This window comes from Lissotriton vulgaris, chromosome 5 (assembly GCF_964263255.1).
Source record: "Lissotriton vulgaris chromosome 5, aLisVul1.2, whole genome shotgun sequence".
Taxonomy (NCBI): domain Eukaryota; kingdom Metazoa; phylum Chordata; class Amphibia; order Caudata; family Salamandridae; genus Lissotriton; species Lissotriton vulgaris.
Window position 1 is genome coordinate 26,173,813 of NC_141693.1, and position 22,013 is coordinate 26,195,825.

General features: G+C 46.8%; 1 protein-coding gene across 1 annotated transcript in view; it reads left to right on the plus strand.

The window, feature by feature from the left end:
- Positions 1-871: 871 nt before the first annotated feature.
- Positions 872-22,013, plus strand: part of DHX16 (DEAH-box helicase 16) — a 164,635-nt gene continuing 143,493 nt past the window's right edge. Inside the window, exons 1-4 of the mRNA XM_086920703.1 lie at positions 872-1,310; positions 14,426-14,700; positions 20,463-20,683; positions 21,496-21,661. Coding sequence (XP_086776829.1) covers positions 14,503-14,700; positions 20,463-20,683; positions 21,496-21,661 — 585 coding nt within the window. The 5' untranslated portion in view covers positions 872-1,310; positions 14,426-14,502. The remainder of the gene's footprint in view (positions 1,311-14,425; positions 14,701-20,462; positions 20,684-21,495; positions 21,662-22,013) is intronic.

The following is a 22,013-nucleotide window of genomic DNA, read 5'->3' on the forward strand; positions in this document are numbered from 1 at the left end:
GGGGTAACAGGGCGCGCTATCATTTTGTATGACTCACTCAGATGTCCGAATTAGACCGACATACATTCAACATTGTGCCCAGAGCAGAGAGTGAGAGTCTGCTGTTGTACGTGTGATGCAACAAATATAAACCGGTCCTGCTGTAACTGCTGCTTCCTCCTTTTGTCTTCTTTTCCCCTTCCCAATTCCCTCCACTCTTCCTTTTCTCTGAGGCTTTCCTCAGTCTTTGTCCTGCTTTCTCATCCTACTTACTTTCTTGTCTCGCTTTCCTTCTTTCTCTGTTTGTTTTGTACACACCAGCTCTCTTAGTTAGTTAACCGGCTCTCAGGTTGCACGAGCACGTTTCTTTCTTCTCACACTTTAGATCAATGTTTTGTGAATAACATGACAAACATTACTAATGTGCCGACCCATTGCGCACTCGAGAAATAAGTCCTAATAGCTTAAATGCATAAGGAGGAGAGTGAAAGATGAGCCTCGGTTGTTGGGTGTGTGAGTGTGGGGGGGGGGGGAATCTCGAGCTCCATTTGTACAATTGAGGAGAAGGAGAAACTAGGCGTAAGAAATAGGAGTAAAAATCTATTAATGTTTTTTAGTTAGGGGGTTTGAACCCGCCCCTATTGGCAATGTAAATAACAATGCCATTTATTTATGATTTTAAAAAAAAAGTCATGAGCAATGCCAATAACTCTACCTTTAATAATGCCGAGACCATTGCATTGTAAATGCGTGTTGTAATGGTAAAGTCTGCGCTATATAAAAATGCTTAAATAAATAAATAAAAAGTAACCCCCCCCCCCCCCCCCCCCCCCCCCGCGGTGACTTCTGGGAGGAGCTTCATTCGGACCTCTTTCCACTGCCGTTAGTGCTTGTTTTCGCATTGCTACAGGATTGGCGCTACTGACACCGGAAGCGGAAGCTGCAGGCCATGAGCGGGCCAGTGTGACTGTTTCGGTGGATCGCTGGTCGCCTACGCCGTCTCTGGAGTCTGCACGGCGCCCCTTCCACCCGCGGCCCGGAGGTATCAGCTCCAGCCGCCTCCGAGCTACGGCGGCCGCGGCGCGGCTCTTCCTCTCGGGTCCCATCCGCTTCCGGGTGCCTCTGCACGGGGCGTCGCTGATTGGTGCAGACGGATCTTCCGCCGAAGAATGGAGCCAATGAGGCCGCGGCTCGCTAGTGTCAATCCCGGTGTGGGGGCGGGGCCTCCAGCATGGACTCCTGTGTTTACCTCCTGAGCTGGACCTTTAACTCTACCTTCAGGGGGCGCTGCCCCTGGCCCGTTAATCGTGGGGAAGAGCTGTGTCGCAGAGGTGAGTCTTTTAGGCCTTCGTTCTTTCCACGCCTAAAGCCGGCGTGCCTGAGCTCCAGGCCTGGAATCTAAGCCATACCTACACCCACACTGTCTTCCTTGGAAACTGCAAAATAATGTCCTCCTCAATGATTGAATGAGGTAGACAGGCTGTGGAGGGCCAGGTGAATTCTCTCTGCTCCTTGGTGTGATTATCATTCATTGTGACTGCTCGAGGTGGGGCAGATTCTAAAGATGCCCCTAAAATAAGACACGAGTCCTGCTCCGACCAAAAGACAGTTCTGATCCTCTGTCTTCCCCTAATATCGTATGCACAAGCGCCTCACTATGAGCCCTCCCCGTCTCCTCTTTTTATATTTCCCTTTTGTAGTTTAGTCCTAGGCGTTGTGCGGGTGTGTTCTGTAATTAATGGAGAAACGGACTGCACTTTTGTCACAAAACGTTGTATTCGATGTTGCTCTTGGCACTACTGATGTAAGCCCACTTGGTCTACTTAAAATATATGATCAGCCCATTTGTATTATATATACGCTTCTTTAAATAATTTTTGATTATTAATTGTAAGAAGTATTGATGTATGTCCATTTGTGCTCAATAAACCTATCTTTTGAAACGTAAAAATATGAATTCACAGTTCTTTAAACTTCTTTTGAAGTCTCTGCCTTATTTCCCCACATTAACAGATTTCACCTGTTCGGCTAGAGACTGCAATAGAAAAGCATCCATATAAGCCATAGCCTATGTGCACATCACTGCTTATTTGCTGGGATGACAGCACTCTGATGCAAACACTTTCTTTGAAGCTCGGCAGCTTGGGCTCCTCAGCCTAATGGTAGGAGTTATTGGTGTTCTGTTCGGTATGATCTATAGCTCGAGTTGTTTCGTTTTTGAAGTGGGTGTTTAGTCTGATATGTTGGGAGCTCATCTTGCTGCTGGGGCAGGATGGCTTTGATCACTAGTAGGATGACACTTCTTAACTCACTGTGCTAAGGCCCAGGAGGTCTTGTGCTTTCCAGTATGCCTTCATACTTCATCTGTATCCATTATCAGGGGGCGAGCATACCCTCATATAACTATGAAGCTTGCCTCGCAGTTTGGTTCGGGAACAGTAGGTGCACACTCATGTTGGTTATAAAGCACTCCTTCCTCTACTTAGGGAGAAATGTATGCTCTTTGATCAAATGTACACCTATTCTTCCTGTGTTTTTAAGATAGGCCTGCTGATATACTGGATACCCTCGTCTTGTTATGTTCGGGCAGACCAGGTGTGGAGCGATTGTGTGTTCTTTGTTGTCAGGCAAAGCTAGTCCAGCTGTATGGCCTTTTCTGTGTTATATTTATTGTATTATAGAGGTGCCACGAAAGTCGGTTTACGGAGATAAGCATAATACACTAAGATCCTTAACATAGACGGCATATAGGAGTACTTGACTTAGAACTATAGAAGCAAGAGGCAGAGGTTTTGAAGACAAAGATTTTCTCCTGAGGAAGAGACTCTTTATGTCTCGACATGCATTGAGCATAAACATTGAATGTTGCATGATCTTGTAAATGCAATATTGTTTTCAGGCATTTGTATACAATGCACAAGATGTGAATTTATGTAAAAACGTCATTTACAGAGTGAAGTGCATAATTATGTTGATTTTATAAGTTAAAAAATCTTTTTGAAAGGAGGAATACAAAATAGTTTGAATATAGTGTTTATATTGATGGTGTTTGACACCAAGTGTGTATATATAGTGCACAGCACAATCAAGTCCCAGTACTTGTTATAAACTAACTTTTCTGGGGCTATGACTTGGATGATCCAAAGCACCTCCTGCTACCTTGAGGCCTATACAAATTTGGTATTCTTTGATCACAGCGTTGGGTGCTTTCTCAAAGCAAATAGGGTGCAATATTGATCTCCAGTTTGTCATCTGTATGGCAAGTATTGACCTACCAACATTTATGATAAAACACTTTAAATGAAGCTCATAATGGCAAGACGTGTTCCTAAAAGTCAGTCTACAAAGCTGCTACTTGCAAAACACTAGTGTGTGATTGACACAGCATTGCAAGAAGGTGGTGTTTCTTTATAATCCACTTACCCATTTAAAACACACATGTGAACTCTGTGTCAGTTTTGATGGAAAAGGAAGCACTACTTCTTGAGTTGCTTAGTAGCCTTAGAGGTTAGGGAATTAGAAAAGGCTTGCAGAGTTGCATGATTCCTGATGGTCATAGGTCAGTCAGGAGGCCATAGGGCAACTGTTCTTCGTGGTAAATAACATAATTTCTTCTGCCATTGGTTAAAGTTGGTGTAGTTAAATATTCATGTTTTCAGAATTGATAGACGAGATAAGTAGAAGAGATGACATTTTATGCTCAAGATTATCTAGAAATGTTTCTAAAAGTTCAAGGAACACCTTTGTCTTACACTCAACCATAATAATCATAACTCCTGGCTCCCATCAGTCCACATTTAAAGTTTCCATGACGTAGTCTCATTCTACAAGCAATACATTTCTTTTAGCAGTTTCATCCGAGAAGTTTGTGGTGTTTTGAACATCCGGTCTTTCAGAATTAAAGTTAGTTGGTGACTTGTGAATAGTTGACACCTACTGATGGTGTAGGATACGTTCTTTTGCAGGTCTCATTTGCTTAGACAGTGATTAATCAATCAATCAATCACATAATTTGTAAAGCGCACTATATACCTGGTAGGGTTTCAAGGCGCTTGGGGGGGGGGGTGCTGTTACTGGTCGAAGAGCCAGGTCTTGAGTTGTCTCCTGAAGGTCAGCAGGTCTTCGGTTTGTCACAGGTCGAGGGGGAGGGTGTTCCAGGTCTTGGCGGCGCGATGGGAGAAGGACCTGCCTCCGGAAGTGGTTCTCCAGATGCGTGGGACCGCGGCCAGGGCGTGGTCAGCGGAGCGGAAATTCCTGTTGGGTACGTAGAAGGAGAGTCGACTGTTGAGATAGGCTGGGCCCGGTTTTGTGGAGTGCTTTGTGTGCGTTGATCAGGAGCTTGAAGGAGATTCTTTTGTCGACGGGGAGCCAGTGCAGGTTCCTCAGGTGGGGGGTGATGTGGTCGCGGCATGGGACGTCGAGGATCAGGCGTGCGGAGGCATTCTGGATTCTCTGTAGTCTGCTGATGAGCTTGGACGGGGCTCCGGCGTAGAGGGCGTTTCCGTAGTCGAGTCTGCTGCTTACTAGGGCCTGTTTGACTGCTGATTGTGTTGGTCAGAATCCATCTGTAGATTTTGCGGAACATGCGGAGGTTGTTGAAACAGGTGGAGGAGACTGCGTTGACCTGTTTGGTCATGGAGAGTTTTGAGTCAAGGATGATTCCCAGGTTGCGTGGGGGCCGGGGGGGACCCCAGTGACGTGGGCCACCAGGAGTCGTCCCATACGGAGGGGTTGGATCCGAAGATGAGGATTTCCGTCTTGTCTGTGTTCAGTTTGAGGTGGCTGTCCTCCATCCAGTCGGCGACGGCCTTCATTCCGTGGTGGAGGTTGGATTTGGCGGCGAGGGGGTCCTTTGTGAGGGAGAGGATCAGCTGAGTGTCATCGGCGTAGGACATTATGTTGAGGTCGTGCTGTCGGGCGATGCATGCTAGTGGCGCCATGTAGACGTTGAACAGCGTCGGGCTTAGGGAGGATCCTTGAGGGACGCCACAGATGACCTCGGAGGCCTCTGATCGGAACGGGGGAGGCGGACTCTCTGCGTTCTGCCGGAGAGGAAGGAGGTGGTCCAGTCAAGGGCCTTGTTACTGATTCCTGCGTCGTGGAGGCGTGTGCGTAGAGTGTGGTGGCAGACTGTGTCGAAGGCGGCAGAGAGGTCCAGGAGGATGAGGGCCGCTGTCTCGCCATTGTCCAGTAGGATCCTAATGTCGTCTGGCGGCGATTAGTGCGGTCTCGGTGCTGTGGTTGCTGCGGAATCCTGATTGGGACGGGTCTAGGATGTTGTTGTCTTCGAGGTGCTGGGTGAGCTGGGTGTTTACTATCTTCTCGATGACCTTAGCTCGGAATGGGAGCAGGGAGATGGGCCGGAAGTTCCTGAGGTCGCTCGGGTCCGCCTTGGGTTTCTTCAGTAGGGCGTTGATCTCTGCATGCTTCCAGATCTCAGGGAAGGTGGCGGTCTCGAAGGAGAGGTTGATGATTTTGTGCAGGTGGGGAGCGATGGACTCTCTGGCTTTGTTGACGATGTGGTGCGGGAGATGGTCCGATGGGGATCCGGAGTGGACTGTTCCCATGGTCTTGATTGTGTCCTCGATGCTCACCTTGGCCCAGGATGTCAGGGTGTTGTGGGCGGTGGGTTCGGTGCAGTGTGGTCAGTAGGGGTCGTCCAGGGTCTGAAGCTGTCGTGGATGTCGGTGATTTTTCGGTGAAAGAAGGTGGCGAGGGAGTCGCACAGGGCTTGCGAAGGTGGGATGTCGTTGGCGTTGGAGCTTGGGGTGGAGAGTTCCTTCATAATGGTGAAGAGCTCCTTGCTTTTGTGTGCGTTGTTGTCAAGCCGGTCCGTGAAGGAGGTTCTTTTGGTGGTCCTGATGAGGTGGTGGTGGTTGCGGATGGCGTCTTTATGGGCAGTGTGGCTGTCTGGCGACTTTTCATTATTCCATTTGTTTTCCAGTTTTCTGCAGGTACATTTGGAGTTGAGGAGTTCCGGGGTGAACCAGCTGACTCTTCTGCTGGTGTCTGAGTTGGTGGGGTTTTTCAGTGGGGCGACGGTGTTGGCGCAGTCTTTCATCCAGCGTTCGAGGGCGAGTGCCCCTTCATCGGGGTTGGTTGGGGTCGTCGGGGGATTGAGTGCGAGGTTTGTCTGTGGTTGTTCTTCAGTGATTTTGCCCCAGGGGCGGCTGTGGGTCTGTAAGGTGCGGTGGTGTGTGGGTGGTTTTCGGAAGGAGAAGTGGATGCAGTGGTGGTCTGTCCAGGTGAGTTCGGAGGCGTGGCTGAAGGTGACGTGGGGGCTTGAGGAGAAGATGACATCTAGCGTGTGGTCGGCGTTGTGGGTCGGCGTCGTGACGAGCTGTTTCAGTCCGAGGTTGTCGATATTGTCGATCAGGGTGGAGGAGTTGTTATCGTTGTTGTTCTCCAGGTGAAAGTTCAGGTCTCCGAGGAGGATCATGTGGTCGGTGGAGGTTAGTGCGTGTGTGCTGATGAGGTCTGCGATGGAGTCGCAGAATTGAGGCCGGGGTCCTGGAGGTCTGTAGAAGAGGGTGCCTCTTAAGGGGGTCTTTGGGTTTGTGTGGATCTAGAAGTGCAGGTGTTCGGCGGTGCTGAGGGTGTCGTTGGTGTTTGTTGAGATCTTGATGGTGTTTTTGTGGACAATGGCGATTCCTCCTCCGGCCTTGTTGGTGCAGTCTCTGCGGGTGATCTTGTACCCGTCTGGGATGGCTATGGCGATGTCAGGCGAAGAGGCTTCGTTCATCCAGGTCTCGGTCAGGAAGGCGACGTCCGGTGATGTGGTGTCGAGTAGGTCCCAGAGTTCGACGGCGTGTTTGTGTGCGGAGCGGGTGTTGATCAGGATGCATCTAAGCTGGTTTGCTTCCCTTGTGGTGGGTGTCTTGGCGCTTTATAGGCAGGAGAAGCTGCAATTCCGGCAGGTGAAGGGGCCGTGGGTGCGCATTGGGGCGGCCTTGCAGCAGGTGTAGGTCCTTCCTGGGTTGAGAGCGATGAGGGTGTTGACGTCGTAGCGGAGGGGACATCGTGACTGCTGCGGGGGCCAGAGGTTCTGGCGCTGGGCGCAGTCCAGGCGCGGATGGGCGCGCCTTCGACGTGGCTGCCATATATGGGAAGGTGGGGAGGGAGGAGCAGCTGGGAAAATTATACCCGCGTAATTTTTTGTAATTTCGTGTACTTGGTATGCAAAATGTATTAAATTAAGCCATAGTGTGTAATTCTGCTGTGTTTGTGGCAAAATTATAGTGCAGAAGCAATGAGAATGACCAGAACACTTTTGTTCGCAGCACTGGCGTTTTTTATGCTCTTTTTTTTTATTTAAAAAAATATCTTTGCAACCAAAATGGAAGCTAAGATGCATTTCATGTTAGAATACGGAGCTAAATGTCGGATTTGTATTTCGCGTAGTTGCAGATATTACAACATTTTCCAGATATTTTGCTTTAATACAAAAAAGTAGACTATGCAGATTTTGCACGTTCTAGTTAAAATCGTATTTGCATTTATCACTTAGGACAGGCTTGGTATCTTGTGGTTTCCCGGTAGACTGTAACCTGCTCCCTCATGCACCCTTTATGTACTCATCAATTGTCTTTAAACCCACGTCAAACTTTCAAGAGGGTAAACCTGAAACATGGAGTCTTCTATATCCTGAGTCAACACACACCTTGGGCCATTCGTTTCTTCTAAATGGAGACATTATGTCGTTGATTGATCTAATGAAGGGTTGTTCCGGGGGGATTTTGTCAGAACAGATGCCAGTCTACTTCAGTACACCATACCTGTCAATCCCGCCAGACTCCTCCCTGGTGAGAATGTCAGTATTATCAATTCTTACTGCCAATTTCTCTAATGTTATGGAGGGAAGGTTTATTGCCAAAATTGTAACTGAAAAGGGCTCCAAACATTAAATCCATAGAGTTTCCTGTATATATTGAAATCCACCCGCGCCTCTTGCTAATGACATACCCTAATATACTGTTAAGCTTGCTATGGAAGCACTGGGGCTGCAGTGTTCGCGGACGATTGATCGAAAGAGTCTGCTGCTAGACTCTGTATTTAAAAAGCCTGTCTGGTTTATCAAGTCATTGTGTAGTTTCAACGAGGCCTGATATACGTTCGGTTAAGTCTGCTATTTGAGACGCTCCCAGCTTGGATGCCTTTGTTTACGTCCTGCATACACAGGCCCTGATGTAAACTCCCTCATGCGCGGCATACTGCCATTAGGCTCCAGCATCCTCCCTGTGCCAGGACATCACCACCAGGAATCTAAAGAGAGGACTATAGACTTGTTTGGGCCTAAAGTTGTTTTGGTGATGGACTTTTACTTTATTCATTCAAAGGGCAACTCATTTTTATTCTGACCCTTATTCTTAGGGTGAAGACCTTTAGTTCCGTACAACCATGATGGGAAAGATTTAGTTGAGGCTGATATTTCAGGTCCTGCTTAAACGTCTGGACCATGTCTTCTGAATATCAAACATTACAGTAACCAATCCTTTTTAGGTTTCGGCTACAGCGCATGCACTGCTTGGCCAGGCAGCACTTGCGCTGTCTCGAAAAGACATGCAGTATGCTGCGTTCTTTCTGTGGGCTTACATGCCGCCCATCTCCTCCCATTGGTAAACTTCAGCATCTCTCTCATGTTCTTTAATGCCATTCGCCATGGCATGCAGGTGTCATGCACTCTTCTTTTGTTTAACCCTCCCGTAGTGCATGAGCCAAGTATATGTCTCCTTACACTGCTCCCAGGTTGCAAGGAATTTTTTTCATTTTTTTTTTCAAGAACTCCATAGCAGGACTTGTGTTTTTTGTAACGTCTCCCTTGTACATGCACACACCTACCCCTGAAATGCATGTAAATAAACAAATGCATTTCTCTAAAAGTTGTTAAAGAACAGCACTTGTTTTTTTTTTGTGTGCACGATCTGATGGTATTGGAGCGCTCACTCCGTCCTCCATCTTGCCATAGCGTGAACACGAGCCAATGGTTTTGTATCACTTCAAGTGCTCACCTGTTACATTCCACAATGACGCATTCTTTTTTGTTGCTGATCCTACTTCGAAAAAGGAACTTTTCCCCCTTCATTGCTGCTTGTTCCCACCCTTTCCTGTCGATGCTTGCCCATCTCCCCATCCCTCCTCCTTTCCTGCTTGACCCGCACCCCACAACCTCCCTCGTCCCTTATGCTTTTATTATTTATTTTTTGCACAATCTGATTGGCTGGTGTTTGCAGTCTTGCCACACTGCAAACACCAGCCAATGGCATTCGAGCACTTTAAGTGCTCACAAGTTACATTCCACAATGACACATTCATGGTCATTGGCAGGGATAAGCGTAAGTGATTTGCCCAGAATCACAAACTGTTCAGCCGCCCGAGATTCAAACCTTCTTTCCCAGTTCCCTTGTCGGCTGCTCTGGCTGTAACAACACATCCTTGCTTCACTTCAAAGCTCCTTAACGGTTTCTCACTATCCCTTCCATATTTGTTTGGCAATACCTTGTCAACACCAAACAAGCATTGGGAAAGCCAATAGATTTTGGCAATGCCCTATCTATTGGTCTTTTCAATATTTATGTCTCCTAGCCATGTTGCCTGGCAGCACATCTGCTCTTCAGCATGACTGAAAGTCACTAAAAAAGCACTATCATGCAGCCAGCACAGGCCACGTTGTATCGCTTTTTTGTGGTAGGAGGGCAGGACGATAAGCTCAACATAAGTGCAAAGAGACTCTCATCGGCTCAACCTCCTGTGATCCTGAGCTTTCAGTGACTTTCAGCCAGGCTGAATAACAGATGTGCTGCTAGACAACACGGCTGAAAGACATTCACATTGACAAGGTCAATAGCTCAGGCATTGTCAAGACCTATTGGCTTTGCCATTGCTTGTTCTAACATGAAGCACAGGTGAGCATTGATGTTCATGAATGTTATTTCCTATCTCATACTAAATCTGTGTTTCTGACTTCCTCCAACTTCTGGAGTAAGTCCCAACAGCCCGCCCTTTCTACTTTGAGAAAGGTGGGTGCATCAACCCTGTCAATATGTGTTTGTCATTGTTCATGGTTTAACTTTTTTGATTTCTCAGGCATCCCTTGTTTTCAAATTCCAGGTGCTATGATTTTGCACATCTTTCAGCAGATGTTTTTATTCTGTATTGTTATTCTGAGAACCAATCAATTTATAAGCTTTATTCGACATTTTGTCATAAAAGCATTCACCTAACCCTATACAATAAATACTACTTATAAAAATACTTCTAAAAATACATATTAAACGTTTGGTGTCGAATAAGACATAATAAAAGGTCATAAAATTACAATCACATTATTACAATTTAAGAAACACATTTCATAGGTTAAAAAACGTACAGTTTGTCGCAATAAAACAGTTTATGGATATACATAATTCCATTATAATACAGTAGCCAATAATGATCGGGTACGAATTAGCCACGACCATGCCAGATACTTTGCTACACCAACCACATATAATGTTGTACAATCTGATTCAAGTATCCTGAGGGCTTCTGCTTGGCTTCGGGTTCCCAACTTTAAGCATAGCGGTTTTAACCACTTACGTCTGGGGGCCAAATACAGTGGGCAACAAAACAAAAAATGGGAGATGTGTTCAATTTCCTCTTTACAATGGTGACAATGTTCATCCCATGTCTGGGACCAGTGCTTCTTAAATGCATTTAAGGGTAATGTACCAATGCGAAATTGAAAATAAAGTTTTCTATCATACGGTTTTTCAATTAGGTCCCAAAAACATTCGTATGATGGATACATTTTTAAGTTTAAAAAGCGAGAAGTTAGGTTTACACTTGTACTGTCACTAAACATTGCAAGATATATCATCTCCCAATAAAGATCTTTTAGCTTTTCCTTAGAGGGGAAGCAAGTTGGGTCTTTGTTGTCCCATAGATGGTCCAATTTAAATTCTGTAAGTAGACCCCGCAACTCCCTTAGCCATGGGATAGTGTGGAAACGATCGAATTTGATGACATCCATCAATGCTGCTGCTTAGTGGGCTAGCTCTGGGGTTACCATAATTCGCCTCCAGTACAGGAGGGGCCGAAGCCTCGCTATATCCACAACTGATTTTCTGCCCAGGTCTAGTTTTAACGGAATTATTGGGGTACTTTGGGGGACCATTGTGACCCCTCTTAGGAACCTGTTTTCCGCTCGGCCCAGATTAGTCAAGTTTGAAAAACCCCATAATTCAGAACCATATAAACAAGCCCCCAGGACTTTCATAGAATAAATTTCCATGACACAATTCAGAGGCTTTGTCAAAGAGGTACGGTGTCTTAGCGAAATAGCACCTGATAACTGTCTAAATTTTAGAAGGGTTGTGGTTATGTGGTGATTCCAGCTCATGTTTTCTTGCAGAGTGATACCTAGGTATGAAAAAGAGTCCACTCTTTCTAGGGGTGTTCCTTTGTATTTTATTACACCCTTAAAGGAGGACTGTTGATTAAGGCACATGAATTTCGTTTTGGTAGTATTTAATTCTAGGCCCTTATCATCACAATATACACCAAAGGCATCAACTACTTTTTGTAACCCACTAGGGGTGCGGGAGAGTAATAATGTATCGTCCGCAAACATGAGGACTGGTACACGGGAGCCGGCTATTACGGGGGCGTCGCTAGCAATCTTCTCTAGATGTTCAACAATACCATTTATATAAATGGAGAAGAGGGTTGGCGCTAGGACACACCCTTGTCGCACCCCACGTTCAACCGGAAAGGAATCGGTTACCTCTCCTTGTTTGCCCCATCGTATCTTTGCGAAATTGTTTTCATGTAGGCGAACAAGGAGTGTAAGCAACTCCTGTTTTATTCCTGCATCCGCCAAGGTCTGCCAAAGTTTTTCCCTGGGGACTAAGTCAAAAGCGGCTTTTAGATCTACAAAAACTGCATACAATGTCCCCTTCTTCAAGGTGACATTTCTCCAATAAATCGTTAGAAAATGGAGAACTTGGTCGATGCTACTGGTTAGGGGCCTAAACCCAGCTTGGTAATGTGACAGGATGTTATTTGCGTCGATCCATTGCTGCAGTTTATTTTGAACTAGTCGACCCATTAACTTCTGAGCTGTGTCGATTAGACTAATGGGTCTATAGTTTTTAGCCAGGGAACGGTCACCTTTTTTGTATATGGGAATTATTTCTGCTCCCTTCCATGAGGCAGGCACTTCCCCTCCCATAGCCACTGCATTGGCCAACATTGTAAAATAGGTACACCAGGACTTCCGGTCAGACAAAAAAATGTCAGCCGGAATGCCATCCATGCCTGGTGCTTTCCCCCCTGCTATGCAGTCTAATACAACACTCACATCCCTCTCAATAAATGGTGGTGCTTTGTAGTAGACTTGTGGAGGAAGGCTAACATTATTAAACATAAGATTACGGGCATACTGTGGTTGAAAGTATTCTATCCAACTGTTTTTTGCGACATTATTAACAGGCTGGGGTGCTATGCCACCCTTTGCCCATTTTACTGAGGCCCAGAAGCGCTTTGAATCCTTGGAGGCACAAATCTCCTTGAGTTCTTGCCAACAATCCTCGTCCCAACGCTTTTTAGCCAATTTTTGAACCTGCCTATACTGGTTTCTTGCCAGCCTTACTGCTTCAGGTCTTCCTAGTCTTAATTCCTTCCCAAGGTTGTCTCGAGCTGCCCTGCAGTTCTTATCATACCACCCCCTTGTTTCTTGTGGTTTCTTCATTTTACTTGTGGAGGTTTTTTTACGGAAAAAACTTTGGATTTTGGTAAAAAGTATCTCATGGGCAGCCATCATGTAGTCGATAAAATTGGTCTGTCCAAAATGGGACTTAATCTTAGCGACTTCACCCACTACTACTTCCTTTAGGGTCTCTATTTTGGCGAGATCTTCTAGGAGCATGTTCCACTTCAAGTAACGGGAGTTATTAGAACATACTAGGTCCTGTGTGACCATATGGTCCTCTCTAGGATGCTCAAATATGTCATGGAAGGTATGTAGTGTCAGGCACAGTGGATTGTGGTCGCTTTCAATCTTGGCCTTCACTTCCATATCTTCCAGTTTATCCCAGAGCCTTACATCTAGGAGTATATAATCTATCCTGCTGGCCGATCTACCATTATCAAAGGTATTTTTCCCCATAAAATCTGACACTGTCCGGCCATTCGCTGCTCTAAGTCCTCTTGAGAGACAAAAGCTTTTCAGTTGTATTGCTACCGTGCTCCAAGTCTTGATTACGGGGATATCTAGTTGGGGTATGCCCCACTTGGTGTCCTCATCTTCAGCCAGGACTTTATCCTCCTCGCCCAAGGGCTCGAAGGTAGTATTAAAATCCCCGCCTATTATTACGTAAGAGGGGTCTGGTAGCTGTTCAATATTCGTCTCAAGGCACGATAGGGTCTCTGATGGTTTACCCCTGGCTACTCCCCTTGCATACAAATTAAACAGGGCTAGTTGATGACCATTTTGCCAGGTAAAATCAAGTGCCAAAATATCGTTAGAGGGTATAGACCTTTGCTTTACCGAACAATTCAAAGTTTGACGTACCCAAATTAACAGCCCCCCCGAGGGACGTCCCACTCTATTACTAATTGCCGGGACAAAGAAATTTAAATACCCTTGCCTAAAAATTGGTATAGTCGACCAAGTTTCTTGGAACATGATGATATCGTACTGATTAATAAAATCAGCCCAATCGGGAATATTTAACTTATTAGCTATTCCAGCTATGTTCCATGAAATGATTGACAATTTTGGTTTAGCCTGCTGAGAGTACGTCTGAACAGTGTCGGGGATGATTAATGTTTCTGCAGGATCTACTCCTAATATTACATTTTTGTTCAATCCCGATAGCAACTCAACTTCTTCCAATGGTTTTTCCTGTTCCACCTGGGCTCTATTTTGTTCTTCCGAGGCGGAAGTACAAGGTTCATCTGGGGCTGGAGAAGCTGCAATTCCGGCAGGTGAAGGGGCCGTGGGTGCGCATTGGGGCGGCCTTGCATTTTTCACATCTGAAGTCCTTTCTCTGCAAGTTTTGTGTTTTTTCACATTCATACCCAGTTGACGCTAATGATGGTGCTGATGGTATGTCTGGCCCTCAGAATCCCACTAGGATGGTGCCATAATCTGTTAGGTAATGGCATGTTACACAGTGATGATGCCATGATCCTCTGCTATATGAGACTGGGGAATTTGGGATGAAATGCAACAATATACGATCAGCATAAACTCTTGATGCCGAAAAGCCAAGGCAAGGGCCCCATGGAAGTGCGGTCATGGAAGAAATGACGACTGGAGCAAGATGCAGGCCGTTGCATTGTCCAGTTTGAAAGTAATGTTAAGCTACTCTAGCAGCATGTTCTGGATACTTACCAATGTTTCTTTTGTGGAGCTCTCCTTGTCTTTTTGGTTGTTCTCACCATCTCGTGGGCTTGTTTATTTCAGGAACACCCTTTGATTGACTGACCAGTTTGAGGTGCATCCCTGACCTTTGACAAAAAGGTTGCTGATTGGCCATAACCATGGAAGCTGCCGAAGCCTGGGTGAAGGATCAGCTCCACAGCCTTCTAGGGCTGAGTGACCGGCATGTGGCACAGTTCTTTGTGGGCACAGCGCGCCGCAGCGCCAATCCTGACGATTTGGCAAGAAGACTGCAGGAGACTGGCACTCTGGAGGTAGATGAGAAGGTGCGCCAGTTTTGCAGTGAGCTCTGGAACAAGGTAGGTGTGCAGAGACAGAGTCTTTTATTGGGGAGGAAATCATTTGTGCAGTAGGTGCAGGGACCAGGCCAGTGCGTGGTAAACAGAGCCATGTATTTTAACCCACGCGTGCTCCAAGGCAGAGTCTGGCTGTCATAGTATAGTCTGAAGTGCAATCTGCACTGCATGGCTTGTTTGTAGGTGCACTTTGGGTCACTGGCAGTGCATGGTGTGTGGTGTAATCTGTGTAGCAGAGCCTTGTTTGGACAACAGTGTGAGAAACGAGGTCCGTGTCAGGGCACGGTATGTGGTGCAATCTGTGCAGCAGAGCATTGTTTTGGCTGCAGGGTGGGTGGCAGGTAATGTGAGGCTCAGTGGCAAGGTGTGGTATAAGGTGCATCTTGATGGCAGTGCACATCACAAGACACGTCAGGCGTGAGGTGCAGTATGTTGTAGGGCATGGTGTGGATATAGAAACAAATCAAGAGCAAATACTTTAGAATGCAAGCACAAATTCGAGGTTTCAAAATAATTCTGTAGTTCCTGAAGACCTTTGCTAGCAAGGATTTTCACGAGCAGTGTACTTTGCATGTTAATAATAGCCATTAGTAGCTGTTCATCATCCTATTAGATTATTAATAGACCTGTCTGACAAGGATGATATTATTTGGAGCACTATATGTGCCTTCATGTAGTTTTCTTATATTTGTCCACAGCGACCTGGTTCTAAAGGGAATCTGATATATCTGTTCCAGGATTGTCACGCTAATTAGACCTAAGTCTTCTCTTTAGACTAAAGGAAGTTGGGAATGTTTATCGATTCCTCTGTTCCGCTCTGTATCTGTATTAACTTATCAAAATGAGTGGATCTAGACACTTGGTGGAGGCTATACTAAGGTGATGATTGGCTCTATATCTTTTTCTAGGTTTTGCTTTCTATCTTGACACATTGTTCATATTTCTTCCGAGCACAGTGCCACTCTTTATTTGGGTACTAGCAGCCCGCCCCAGCGTTGCCGAGGGCAGAAGGGGGCTGGGGGCAGCATTTCCGGATTGCGGCATCGTTGCCCGGGGCAGAAGGGGGCTGGGGGCAACATTTCAGGCTTGGGTGCACTCCCGCCCCGGCCCCCGCCCCGACATTGCCCAGACCGCCTCCCGCCTGCATCCCGCCTCCCACCTCGCCTTTGCCTACCCCGCCCGCCCCGACATTGCCCAGACCGCCTGCCGCCTCCCGCCTCGCCCTTGCCTTTGCCTTTCCTGAGCCGCCGCTCTTCCCCTTGCTCCGGACTTCACCGCCACTCCTCGCTGCTCGTCACCGCTCCTCCCCGCCTGTCGTCATCACGCACGTTGCAGACATTGCTAGGTCGCGGCCAGCGCTACGTAGCAGCCGGCGCTACTTTTAGGGACTACTTTGCTTTTAAAGTTAAATTTTTTAATTTACGTTTTTTTTAATTTTATGCAGCCTATGTCCATCTACACACCCTGAGGATTACAACAATGTATTGGGTGTGTGGATTGGCGCTGTGGTTCCCGAGTTTACCTTGCCAAAAGGTTTCTGTTCTCTCTTTATAATAGTAGTATAGATTTGGCATTCTTTACTCATTTTCCTTTTCTGATGTTGATGCCCACAGCTATAACATTGTTCAATGGATTTTATGTTCATGATGTGTAATTTTGATATCCTTGTCCCCCACAGATTGTGTCTCAGAATACTTGTCTGAGTACCCTGTGTAACCCACTAAATACCATTAACCTGGATTGAAGTCTATATAATCTGAAATCAAGATAAAGACTGTTAAATTGGATTATACCTATTAATTGCGCCCTGACGAAGGAATTCAGGACCAAGGCTTCCTGTCCGAAAAGCGCGTCGGCGTTTTTTGTCTGTTATATATAAAAAAGAAATTCATTTTTTTCCTTTCTGTGTATACTTTCTGTATGTTGTTATAGTGTGGTAATTATATCATTTGTTTAGTGTATGTTGTTGAGTTGGCTCTAATTGGTGAGACGGTTGCATTTGAATGGTGTGATTGAGTGGATTGTATGGAGATGCGTGGTGGATGTAGATATTGGTTTGTTGGGTTACGCTATGTATTGATCTATATATGATGATTATTTATTTGTGATTTACTAAGGAATTTATGTAAAATAATTAAAGAAACAATATATTTTTCTAAAATATCTTTTTTGTGTTGGTCAATGTACTTATTTCAATGAGTTTTGGATACATTACCAATGTTTAAAACAATTGCCAGAGAGGTTTTTGTTCTTGTTTTGATATGTTCCCTGCCAGCCTCTCTGAGTATCTGTTTTCAGGGTCCCTCTTTTGTGCTTGTAGTGATGGTGCGGGAAAGCCAGAGCGGGGAGAGGGGGTTAGAGGTGGTTGCCTATGAAAGATGTGGTATGGGCAAGGGTCCGATGGGGCTCCTGAGTAGATACTGTTCATGGTCTTGAGCGTGCCATCTGTGGTAAGAGGAGTCCAGTTGGGGTGCAGCGTGGTTGCCTGCAGTGGTGGCGGGTGTAGTGGCAGGGTCTAGGGTGTCAAAACTGTCATAGATCTATCTGATCTTGTGGTGGAAGAAGGTGTCAAGTTTGTTGCAGAGGTCTTGGAAGGGTGGGACGTCTGTGGTCTCGCTGGGGGGTCTGGCAAAGTCCTTGACCATGGTGCAGAGTTCTTTGCTGGTGTGTACGTTGGAGTTGATTCTGCCTTGGATGGCCGTTTTCTTTGTGGTTTTGAGGAGAAGTTGGTGTACGTTGACAGCGGATTTGAAGGTTACGTGGGGTTCCGACGTTTTTGTTGTTCCTCCATCTCTTCTCAAGTGGTCGGCAGGTGCGTCTCTACTTGTGGAGGGCGAAAGTAAACCAGCTGGCTTCTTGGAGCCTTGCTTGCCTGGTGTCTTCTTGAGGGTGCCAGAGTGTTGGTGCAGTTGGAGATTCATCATTGAAGGTTACGTGTTGGCGTCTGTTGGTGTTGGCAAAGTGGTCGTGCTGAAGAAGTCGACAAGACTTTCTTCGGTGGTCTTATTCCAGCTGAGACGGGGAGGCGATGAGAGCGGGGGTGTACAGTGGGCAAGGCGAAGGCGAGATGTATTCAGCGGTGGTCGGTCCAAAGGAGGTAGGTGATGTTGGCGTACAAGACTGGGTCGAGCGTGTGTCTGGCTGTGTGGGTTGGTGCGGTGACTAGCTGCTTGATTCCGATATTGTTTAGGTTCTCCTGTAGGGAGGAGGCGTTCTGGTCACTGGGGTTGCCCAGGTGGAAGTTGATGTCTCAGAGTAGGATGTAATTGGTGGGTGTGAGAGCCTTGGGCGCGATGAGGTCTCTGACGTCGGTGAAGGGCATGCAGGGGGACCAGTAGACGAGGGTGCCGCGGAGGGAGGTGTTCGAGTTGTTCTTGATCTGGAAGTGGAGGTGTTCCGGGGTTGTTGTTGATCATTTGCATGCATGGTCGGTTGGAGGGTGTTCTTGTGGGCGTTAGCAATGCTCCCTCCTGGTCAATCAGCACGGCTTGCAGGTGATTTCATAGGCGTTCGGAATGGTGATGGCGATGTCCAGTCTAGAACTGGGGTTGGTCCAGGTTTCCTTGAAGAAGTCGGCATCTGAAGCGGTGGCATCAAGAAGGTCCCAGATTTCTGTGGCATGTTTGTGGAGGGATTGCATGTTGAGCAGGAAGCAGTTAAGCCGGTCAGGTGTGCTGTTGGTCGGCTGGGCGGCAGGAGAAGCTGCTGTGTTGAGGTGGGTGAAAGTGTGGCTGCAGTTCCGGCAGGCAAATGGTCCATGGGTCTCCTTCGGCTATGCGAGCTGGCAGGCGGCGTGGCGTCCTGAGTTGAAGGTGAGAAGGGTGCTTGTGTCGTGGTGGAAGTTCCTAGAGGCAGGGTCCCTGGCGCTGGGCGTGGTCCAGGCGCAGACGGGTTTGCCTTTGGCACGGCCGCACATCGGCCGCCATTAAGTAGTTCTGCTGGGGGCGCTGGAAAGCAGGAAGTTGGAAAACGTGGTAGCGGGAAGGGTCACTGTAGGGGTGGGGCCACAAGGGATCGCATCAGCAGGGGCGACAAAGAAGCAAGAAACACATAAAAAGGAAATAAAACCAAAAAAGCCAAAAGCAGAAGAAAAATGAAAATAGAAAGAGAAAAGCAGTAAGGTAGTCGAGCAGCAGAGCAGTGACACTCTGCTACTAGACCACCAGGGATGAGGCGCAGGCAGGGGCCTGCCGGTGGAGAAGGCCTCGAACTCCTGACCTCCGGGGCAGCAGCAGCTACCGGACGGAGCTACTCTGTGAAGGAAGCAAGTCCACTAAGGGTTAAATATGTGCGCATATGAAGTGGACACCAATATACCAGTATATGAAGTGGACGCCAATATACCAGTATATGAAGTGGGCACCAATATACCAGTATATGAAGTGGGCACCAATATACCACTATATAAAGTGGACAACAATATACTGGTATATAAAGTGAGCACCAAAATACCAGTATATGAAGTGGCTTTCACTGTGCAAGTTTATTAAGTGGGATCAATATACCAGTATATGAAGTGGGCACCAATATACCACTATATAAAGTGGACAACAATATACTGGTATATAAAGTGAGCACCAAAATACCAGTATATGAAGTGGCTTTCACTGTGCAAGTTTATGAAGTGGGATCAATATACCAGTATATGAAGTGGACACCAATATACCACTATATAAAGTGGACAACAATATACTAGTATATAAAGTGAGCACCAAAATACCAGTATATGAAGTGGCTTTCACTGTGCAAGTTTATGAAGTGGGATCAATATACCAGTATATGAAGTGGGCACCAATATACCACTATATAAAGTGGACAACAATATACTGGTATATAAAGTGAGCACCAAAATACCAGTATATGAAGTGGCTTTCACTGTGCAAGTTTATGAAGTGGGATCAATATACCAGTATATGAAGTGGGCACCATTAAACCAGCATATGAAGTGGGTGCCTATAATAAAACATTCCTGTAAAAAGTTCCTCCTGTTATGTCTACAGACCTCGTTGCAGCCCAGCATGGTCCTCCATCCCACAAATCCCTCTATGGCCTTTTCAGCACCATCTTGGTCTGCGCATGTGTCTCTCCCATTTGGCATCTGGATTGTTCCCCTCCATAGGCCCCAGAATAGCCTCAATTTATTATCCTCCCCTAATGCAGTTCTGCCTGCCCCCTCCTTACACCTCAGTTTAGCCTGTGCCTCCTTCACTCGAGTCTGGGTTGTGACTCCCTCACACCTTGGGTTCGCCTGTCCTTCCCTCACACCTCAGATTAACCTCTGCCTCATTACACTCCCGTCTGATCTGTGCCTCAGTTTTGCCTGCCCCTCCTTACACCTCAGATTAGCCTGTGCCTCCTTCCCTCCAGTCTAGAGGAACTGTCCCCACCTCCTCTGGTTCCTTTGACAATTACCTGGGACCTGTGCTCCCTTCCTCTTCTTAGGAGCTGCATACTTTTTTGTTGATGGAATCTGCTTTTGGGAGTATGCATGATTGACCTACAAAAACTTCGGATCCCCCTCTTCTTATGAGAGACAGGAGCTCATGTGGGCCATGTATTATCCGCCCAGATCTGCAAATATGGCACGCAATATTGAATTGTAGGGTACACATACGCTTTCTGCTTCTAGAGCGACAAACTGGGCATGCAGTGTCCCCTTACAGAGTTGCCTACGGGCCGTACATTAGTTTTTTTGTGCGATCAGTGGATGTTGGACTTCTTTCCAGGCTCATCCTCTGTCTGAGCCTCTCTACATCTCTTTGTAGATTCCGCGGAAGCAGGTGGTGGAGCGCCCAGCCCGGGCAGCAGAGAGGGAGGCATTGGCCATTCAACAGAAAAACCGCATGTATTCATTACTTGAAGACAGTGAAGAGAGCGAGGGTGAGGCTGCTGAGCGCAAACGTAAGCGACGGGCAGAGAAGAAGCAGCGCAAACAACTGCGGCAGAGGAAGGAGGCGTCTTCAGAGAGTGAGGTGGAACCAAAGGAGTAAGTCATAGAGTCCTGTTCAAGCCGCAACAAGTATGAGCTCCCGTGAGATGTAAGAGAATTAACAATGTAGTGTATCCTTCAAGAAAAGTGAAATGGGGACGCGGGGGGGGGGTTAATCTCAATGCTAAGGAAGGGAGAATGCATCATATATGACATATAACCAAAGTGGTAAGTGTGCATGCTATTATTTGAGATAAAAAACATGGCAGTACTGTCTCCTCTGAGTTCCGTTGGTTCCGTTCACGTGGGACACCTTGCGCTGCCTGCCTTTACATGTTTAAACACAGACTATACGTTTGTTTGCAAAATAGTGTTTTGTCTTTTCCACTGGCTTTCTCTGTCCGCATCCTACTCCAGTCCTACTATGCCATTGTGCCTGTAATCTTTAAGCCATAAAAATATTGTCCAATAGGAGCCAATGTTTTTTGTTAATGTTAAATGCCCTGGTTCCTATTGAGTAGGGTTGCCTTTGTTATGCTATTATTTGCGGCAATGTGCAGAGGCCTGAAAACCACTTCACATCACAGGGGTCACTGGAGAATACATGTGCCCTGGGAGCAGGACCCCTGGGTACACAAGCAGGTGAAGTTGCACTCTGTATCACAGCCAGTCTTTATGGGTCTGTGTGCTGTGGTAACAGCTACACCTTCTGTTGTCATATGGAATCCTTGTTGTGAAGTCTTGTGGGAGCTGGCGCTCTACTCCCTCGGTGGCACCTTTTGCAATAGGTCCCTTTTCTGGTCTCTGTAGTCTCTCACAGTACCCAGGTATTCCCACTTCTAATGCCCTGTTTGCCCCTCCACCCTCAGGAGCAGTCGGTCACCGCTGCCTATACAGGTGGACTCTGAGGATGAGTGGGAGAAGGAGGATCGTGAGCGTCTTCGAGACCTGGAGGAGCGCGATGCCTTCGCCGAGCGGATTAAGAAGAAAGACAAGGAGAAAACGCGCAACATTGTGGAGCGCTCCGACAAAAAGGTGCAGATGGGTGAAGGGGAAGTGGAGATTGAATTTAGGAGTGATTGGGAGGAGAGGGATTAGCAACAGATAAGGCCATAAATGGTTTGAGTGCATAAAACGCGGCTAATTTAGAAAGTGATGTGTGGAGGAGTGTCCACAGAAACGTCTTTGATACATGGTCTCTATGTGGTGGCCATCATTCGAGGGATGAGCCGACAGAACAGCGCAGGCCACACTGGATTGGCTAGGGAACGTGAAAAAGCACAGATGGTGTAGGGAAGATAAAGGTTAACCTGGAGGAAAGAAATGGATGAGGAGTTTGCCGTTCTGAGTGGCTAAGGGGTGAAACTATGTAAGACCACCCTCCCTG